The sequence below is a fragment of the Papilio xuthus genome, unplaced genomic scaffold, assembly GCF_000836235.2.
Source record: "Papilio xuthus unplaced genomic scaffold, Pxut_1.1 DF825017.1, whole genome shotgun sequence".
Lineage (NCBI taxonomy): Eukaryota > Metazoa > Arthropoda > Insecta > Lepidoptera > Papilionidae > Papilio > Papilio xuthus.
The window spans coordinates 720,574-728,986 of NW_013533632.1; the positions used below are offsets into that span (position 1 = coordinate 720,574).

At 31.0% G+C, this 8,413-nt stretch overlaps 1 protein-coding gene across 2 annotated transcripts; it reads left to right on the top strand.

Moving 5' to 3' along the window:
- The first annotated feature begins 28 nt into the window (after positions 1 to 28).
- LOC106126448 (secernin-2) lies at positions 29 to 6,714 on the top strand. Of its 2 annotated transcripts, none has more exons than XM_013324128.1 (7): positions 29 to 460; positions 1,080 to 1,247; positions 1,898 to 2,094; positions 3,390 to 3,696; positions 3,814 to 4,005; positions 4,398 to 4,532; positions 5,235 to 6,714. In XM_013324128.1, exons 1-7 carry the CDS (start codon positions 446 to 448, stop codon positions 5,448 to 5,450), a joined length of 1,230 nt encoding a protein of 409 aa, XP_013179582.1. In that variant the 5' UTR covers positions 29 to 445; the 3' UTR covers positions 5,451 to 6,714. The 2 variants fall into 2 exon arrangements, with proteins under 2 accessions (XP_013179582.1, XP_013179583.1); XM_013324129.1 differs by having other exon boundaries at positions 32 to 460; positions 988 to 1,247.
- Positions 6,715 to 8,413: the final 1,699 nt, after the last annotated feature.

Sequence of the window (8,413 nt, forward strand, 5' to 3'; positions counted from 1 at the left end):
GTGCAAGATAAACGAGCAGACTCGTATGCACAAATTCGTTTTAGTGTCTTGTTATCTTGCATATGAAAAAGTCCTTGTAAGTCAATACCGAGTGATATGTTTTATTCACCTTCTTCCTGTCTGCGAGTTGTTTTGCTTACATTGTTGTACACGTGACAAAATGAAAAAACAAAGAGGCGTTTATTTTTGTTCCCGGTAACTTGCAGAGCGATAAAATGATTAACAATGAGTAAATTATAATATACAGGACACGCAGTCTTTTTCATGCGCTTGTGTTGAGTGGTCATTTCGCTCATGTTTACAGTTTATATTTTTTAACAGAAATATTTAGTAACTTCTTAATCGAATGGTCAGTAGTCATAATACATCAGTTTTTTGTGGCGTGCTATAAGAAACTGGATCATTTGAGCATTGAATCGTGATTCCACCGCGGGGGGAGAATATCATGAGCAAAGATCAGGTTCGGTACCTTTCTATAAAGTAAAAACAACATCAAACAAAATTGCTTTTTAAGCAAGATCTCATTCGAGGTCGATTTAAAATGACAAAAGAATCCTACGTTCATTATTCATAGAAATTATTTACAAAAAAATAGATTTTATTAAGGATTTATAATTGGTAATAAAAAAGTATGTAATTAATAAAATTCCTTTATCCACTAAAATTTCTAAATTAAATTATACATCTTAAATAATCTGTGCAAGAACCGAATCTGGTATAACATTTGATGCACTGACCTGTATAAATGGATTGGCTAAAAGACCTAGCATTTTGTGCCTATTTCAATTTCGCCATTTGGCGCTGATGTTAGCGGTTTGTTGCGGTCGTATGGATCGAAGCGAAGCTGTCATTTTCAAGCAATCGCCTATCCACTTACAGAGAATAGTGCATTTGATGTCATATTCATTTGATGGCAAATGACAACAGCCAGAACGGCAAAGAGCATGTAAACTACTGCTAAACAAATTTGACAATTGACGTTTTCAGTTAGACATTTTGATAACAAAGATAGTTAAGCCGTTGTGAAAAATCAATTATAAACAAAGTCGAGATCCAAGATAAAGTCTTTATTAATATAGATATTCCGTGCCACGATGAGTTCACCGAGATCCTGCGACACTTTTGTGGTTTTACCACCACTCACGAAAGATAATCTAGTAATCTTTGGGAAAAATTCGGACCGTCCACAGAACGAAGTCCAAGAAGTAATTTGTATAAGAGACCGAGCCCGCAATATAAAATTAAAGGTAAAATACTCCGTAAATTGCCTTAATTCCACGAATATTACAAATTTAAAACTATTCTAACATTAAAAGACAAAATATTTTTCACGTGCGTAATTAGCATATTCTATAATTTTATTGAATAGTATACGAAAAGTGTTTTAGGTTTCAGGAACAGCACACGTCTTTAAGAAATTCAAAAACATCTATTTAAAAGAGTTGGTGAATGGATATTAAAGCATCGCATTAATATTCTTTAGAAAACTTACTCAGAAATCAATTTAAGGACAAATTAAAAACTTATCAGATGAAAATACATATTTTTTTAGTTATAATAAAAGTGTGAATCTGATTCACAATCTGTATAAATATCTGAATTTAGACACTACAATTAAATTAAACTTCTGATCTTTAATTTATTTTATAGTATTTCATCCCTATTTCAAAATACCTATTCATAATCATCAATTATTCTTCCTTGGTTCATGAACTATGGGCCGAGGATAAGATGAATGAATTGAGTGAAGTGATATGATTAAGTAGGAAATTGCATCTGAAATTACAAATGATAGATTGATCTAGGATACTATAGGGTTGCCATACCTCACTTAAAGTGGGATAAGAAGTGAGTTACAAAGGTGGTTAACTTATTATAATAATGTTTGTTATTTCAGTGTACTTACATTACAATTGATGAAAGTTCCGAGCCAATAAATAGTGTGATACTGAGCAAGCCTGCATGGATGTGGGGCGCTGAGATGGGTGCAAATGATAAAAATGTTGTCATCGGTAATGAGGCTGTTTGGACAAGCAACAATGAAGGAGAAGGTGATGCTCGGCAGAAGAGATTGTTAGGAATGGATTTAGTGAGGTGAGAATTTTATTCATGTTATTTTATGACATATCTCTACCTTGTTCCAAGTTAAACCAATCAACATATTTTTTCTGGGATTTCTTAAGAGTTGTAATTTTTTTCTAAGGCTGAGTTCTAATAAGTTGCCAGATCTAACTCTGAGTTTGCATTGCGGTAACACTAGCATAAAACATATTGTCATCCTTTTCTATCTGTTTATAGAAATTGAGAAATGGTTTTATACAAGTGTAATTTCATTGTTAAATGTTTATAAATATGTAGATGTGTGATTCGTATGAAAATAGTTTCAAATATGTTTTAAACAAATGTTATGGCAGTTGCGATTGATGATTCTTTTGACCACACCATCACTTAAAATTAGGTGAGATTGTGGTAAAGCACTGGCTTGTTTAAGCAATAAATCATTTTTCATTTTCAAAGTCACAAACATAACTTTATAGCTTGCATAACTATACTTAATTAGTAAATGTAGATTTAAATATGCAGAATAAGCAGCATTAAGCGAACTTAATTTTAAATTATGGGTTTGTGTGTTGTTTTTACAATCCATGTTAAATGCTTTTGCTATTTTTACTAAAGATTGCTTGAGATTCTCTATATATAGATTTATAATAATCTTAAATTGAAGCCTTTCTCTAAATTTTCTCTAATTCAAGTTGTAATCTGTAGCTGTTGTAAATTCCATTGTGATTCATTCGGACTTTCAGGAGTTATAACAAACATCCATCCATCCTAATTTTAAAATATGCAATATTAGTAAGATTGCAACTATTTTTTTTGCAGATAAAATGTCTATTGTTGCGAGTGTACTTATGCATAGCCATGTTATTAAAGTTGATTTGTTTATTAAATAATTATAGTCTGCTGATTGCGGTTTAATAATATTATGACTTTTGCATTGCAACTAATTTAAGGTTAAGCTAATCTATGCTAATGTATAGATGAAAGATTTGAGTGTGCGTTTGTTTGCATTGAATAAGCTCCGTACCTAAAGCGATTTGATAATTGCGAATTGATAAATGCGTTATCCCTGGATTACATAGGCTATGTTTATCATTAGTTTGTTGCGTTTCGTTCATTTTTGCGTGCGGTCGAGTCGCGAGTACATGTAATAATTAGCAGATGCTTGTATGTTACATTTTACTGTTAACTTTTTAATATACAGTATTTTTAATATGTTGAATTTTCACAAGTAAATAAATAAAAGAAGGTATTGTTTTATTATTTACTAATATTATTTTGATTGAATACATACATATGAATAAAGAGTAAATGTATTTGTTTAATTCCAGGTTGGGTCTGGAAAGAGGCAATTCTGCTGAGAGTGCATTGAATGTGATAACCAATCTTCTAGAGAAACATGGCCAAGGTGGGCCATGCTCGGAGTTTGATGACAGTCACTTCTATCATAATTCCTTCCTGATTGCTGATGCCAAGGAGGCATGGGTTTTGGAAACGAGCGGCAAACTGTGGGCTGCAGAAAAGATTACTTCCGGCTACAGAAATATATCTAATGGATTGACAATAATGACTAAATTTGATAAGTATTCAAGGGGATTGTTTGTTAAAGCCGAAGCAACTGGCTTCTGGAATGGTCAAGTAAGTAGTTTTAATTTTATTTATAACTCGCTTTTTACTGTATTATATTTTTAACCTAATTGAGGCTTCTGAAAAGTGAAAAATACAAATGTATTCATTATTTTTTATCAATTCCAGGATGAATTTGACTTCATGAAGTGTTTCTCATCGGGTGGAGATGAGAAGAGACAGCAGGAGGGGGAGAGACTTCTGCGGGAGGGGACGGCACTGAGATCCTTCGGAGTCAAGGACATGTTCAATGTTCTCCGCCACAAGGAAAGTGGCATCTGTCGCGGCTGCGAAGACACATTCCCTACTCAGGGCAGTCAGGTCAGCATCCAACACCCATATATGTGGAAAAACATATCTGACCACTCCGTCACAATTAAATACATCAGCTCTCTCATGTTAATATGAAATATGTGTTCACGTAGCATATACAGGGTGTCCATCTCTTTTTGTAACTTTTCTTATAATTTGATACCCTCCACCATATAATTACACACTGTGGCTACAAATATGAAGATATTGCTGCAATTTTTTTTGTATTAGCTACCTAAGTAGCATAGCTATTACTTGAAGTAAAAAAATCTGACCAAAACATTCGTAATTTAAACACAAAAAATTTTGGGACACCGTGTATATACAAATATTTCCTAACAAACATCCATCCATACGTTTTAACTTTTGCATTTATAATATAAGTATGATGATATTTCCAGGTGTCAGCGCTGTCGTTTGACGGGCTGAGTGTGCATTGGTTCACGGCGACTCCGGATCCCAGCATTTCCTATTTTAAGCCGTTCGTCTTCACGCCCAATTCCCATGTCTCGCCTTACACTGAGAGCCCTAATGAGGTAATTTGAAATATTTTATTATTTTATCTTTTTATAGCAAAGCAGGGAATTCCCTGAGCCAGTAAACAAAATCACATTGTTTAGCATTATCGATAGTAAATTCGGCATATTTTTGGCATTCTTTGCTAAACTTAAGGACTAACCTAACCTAACCTAGCTAAAGTTTATTGGATCCGTCATTATTCGATGACTCAAGTAAAATAAAAAAAAGTAAAATCTTTTTTCAGTCTATACAAAGTAAATACACGTCCACATCTAGCAAATATTTGTGTTTTTACATTTTTTTAATTTAATCCGATTAAAAGAATGTTAGCAATTCGACTACATGCTTAACTAGCGGTCGCCCGCGACTCTCTCTGTACGGTATTAAAGAAAACATAATTACTAGCCTATGTGTTCCAGACTGTTCAATATGTATACCAAATTCCATTGAGATCTATTTAGCCATATTGGAGATTAATTCAAACAGACGTACATCTAAACATTCGCATTTATAATATTAGTTATGTAGCATTTGTTACGTTATGTTCGGCTGGTTCACGTACCGAAACGTGCTACCGGTCCAAAGGTCTGACATCAACTGATACCACTCTCTCAGGCATGTACTTATGACGTGTTCGTTCGAGACAAGCAACACTACATTTATCCATACTCTACAAGTAATATAATAAGATTTCCTGATCTTTTATATAAATGTTTCAGCCTAAAAGAGAGCATGACCTTTACAAGTTGCATGCTAAATGCCAGGCCAAAGAAAACAGCGAGGTGGTATCAAAAATACTACGCGAAATGGAAGACAGCTGTTTGTTCGAAATTGAAGAGTTTTTAAGTAATTACGACCCAGATAATACTTCCTTGGAGGAATTAGACAACTTAATGAAGGATTGCGTTGATACTGAAGTTAAATTGTACGAGTAAACTTTTGAATTCTTTTATACGGACATGATTCTTAATATAAATATTGGTTTTCGCTGACGTAACACAAAAACATATAGCTATCCTTGTCTTATCTCTAATTCACTTCTAAAAAGGTAAGAGACAAATATTAAGAATTTCACAGCAAACGATAATATTTTGGTACATATCAGCAGTGGAAATTCACAGTTAAATTGCATTGAAAGCTTTATATCTCTTAATATTTGATTAATTTTTCATGTTTATCCTACTTAAGTATTTTTTTTTAATAGAATTAAGTATTTTTTTGTGCTCTAAATGTTAAGTTAATTTTAAAAATTTGAGCTTATTGATAAATAGGCCGGCTTTGTGCGGGCATACAGGCACCAGCTTTATAAATATAGAAATATATAAATATCTATTTCTATGAATGTTTTATATATTCACTTGTTATGTTGGCATTATTTTCTATGTACAATAGTTATATAAAGGACAAATTGTTCAGATAATATTATCAATGTTTTAAAGCTATTTTTTTCCATTTTTGACATTTCATATTAATGGGGAGAAAAACTGCCTTTGTGAGCAAAGTTATAGCAAAGAATAGATTGTGTGGTTATAAATATACCACAAATATACAAAAAAAAACATTTCTTTTATACTAGCTGTCGCCCCCGACTCCGTCTGCTAGGACTTAAAACTCAATGAGTAACCTATATGTTCTTCTGGACTATTTTCTACATCTGTACGAAATTTCATCAAGATCCGTTGAGCCGTTCCGGAGATACCTCCAAACAAACATACATCTAAACATTGGCATTTATATTATTATAGTAAAATATAAAGTAATCTGTGGACTGCAGTCATAATAACGTCCGTCAAATTTAACTGAATTAATTAACATTAAAATAATAAGTTTTTTTTAACGTAGTTCGTAAATTATTTATGACAAAAAATAGAAAAGGGTGTTTTTTAAATTGCAAGAATGACGTATATAATTTGACAGTTGACAGTTCATTCTTGACACTACCGCCACCTACTTGGAGCTTTCAGTTTTTCTCTCCATTATAAAAAGTTATAATACAGTTGTAGTTTAAATAAAAAAAAATTCTAGATATTTCTATGTATTAAGTTTTTTTAATACAAAATAATTTTAGACTGATTATATTATAGTTATATTTTTTTTTGTAAGATTTAAAAGCGTATTGTTTCGTGAGTACTTTGGAAAAGTCCTTTGGCGTTGGCTTTGAAATTTGCTTTTGCAAACATCTTAACATTTAAAAAAAAAGGTTTCTCTATTGGCGAATATAGAGGGCGCTTATCCAACTTGTTACTTATATGTGACTTATTACATAGTTACTTAACTCTATAAAAAGAAAGCAAAATTGTTAATACTGATAGGTATAAAAACTTGACAATTTATTGTAGTTATTTTTTTTTATTTTTAGCTTAAATTTCTTTTATTCTAGTTAATAATGTGCTTAAAGTTGATTTTAAAAGTTATAGAAAGGCAGCTATGATTTGCTTAATGTTTTAAATTTAAAAAACACGACTTATTTTTATAAATTTTATGATTTAGTCGCATATTCGTCATTTTTTTTGGTTTTTCTAAACTTTATGAAAAATTAAACGAAAAACAGAATGAAATGCATCACACTTAGTTAATTACTTAATTTTTTTTCTATACAGTTATAGTTATTTTTTTAATTTTAATTATAATTTTATATTTTTTTACATGCCAATTTAAAAAGGGCTATTTTTTATATGATCTAAGTCACTTAGATATATTTTTTAAAATAACACTTTTGGTAACATTTTGATTTTCAAATTATTGACTTTGGAAATTAAAAAAAACTGTTAATTTTATATGCTAACTATGTGCTATGGTAGCTATTTTATAAGTTTGATTTTTTAAACAAAAAAACAAATAAAATAAAATCATATACGTATTTCGTAATTTATATAAAAAAAATCTTAAATATGGCCTAAGAACATATCCGACTGTTGTGCTATAATTGTAAAGCTTTATTTTGTTTATTGAATATTCAAATAATTTCATTTATTTTAATGATAATTAGACATATATTTTAACTGAGATATAAAAGAAAACTGTTTCCAACTAAATTTTATTGTTTTTTTAAATATTTTGTATGTTCAAAAATACATATCTCTTAACTATTGCAGAATCGATAATTGGTCATTAAGCGTGACCCTTAGCGTAGATTGTAAGTGGACACTAATACCACTTTTATATAAAATATACATTTCGGCCGCATATCACTATGTCTGCTTATGCACTAATTGGATAGATGTACTAAATATAGATTCAACTATAGTGTAAATAATTAATAAACATAATAAGCGAGAAACCTCTGTAAGCGAGAAATCGCGTTCCTTAGAATTCTCGCTTATACTAGTTCGAATTCATCATCATCAGCTCACTACAGGTCCCCACTAAAGGGCTCGGAGCCCTAACATGGTCAACCACGGTGTTCCAGTGCGGGTTAACTTTACATATCTTTGAATTTCTTCCTAGATATATGTACAGCATCACGATGTTTTCCTTCACCGTAAGAACTTAGAAATAGCCAGTACACTGAAATTCACAAATTTTGATTATCTTACTGTAGTTAATTCATGTTTGAGCGCCATCTATCGGTAGTTGTAACAAATTATTGTTTTATTTTTCAACGTGCTATTATTTTTAATTTGAAACATTTTTATGTGTTTTTCTATTTTAATTTTTAATGTATCACTTTGTGCTTAATTTTTAGTCAGTATTTTGATATACGTAATATCTATAAGGTCGCTAGAGGCAAACATATTTCTATGTAATTATTTTAGATTTATGAATTAAATTTGATGGTTATCGCTGAAAACATAAATAGCTGAAAGGAATTGACTTAAAAAAATGTTTTTTTATGTTCCTTATATTGGTCATATTTGCGTGAAAATTCTCATTCGTTCGTCCACAGACTTTAATTATT

Coding starts and splice junctions, on each gene's coding strand:
- LOC106126448 (XM_013324128.1), top strand. Junction 3,697..3,813: donor CTGGCTTCTGGAATGGTCAA/GTAAGTAGTTTT, acceptor TATCAATTCCAG/GATGAATTTGACTTCATGAA. Junction 4,533..5,234: donor ACACTGAGAGCCCTAATGAG/GTAATTTGAAAT, acceptor TAAATGTTTCAG/CCTAAAAGAGAGCATGACCT.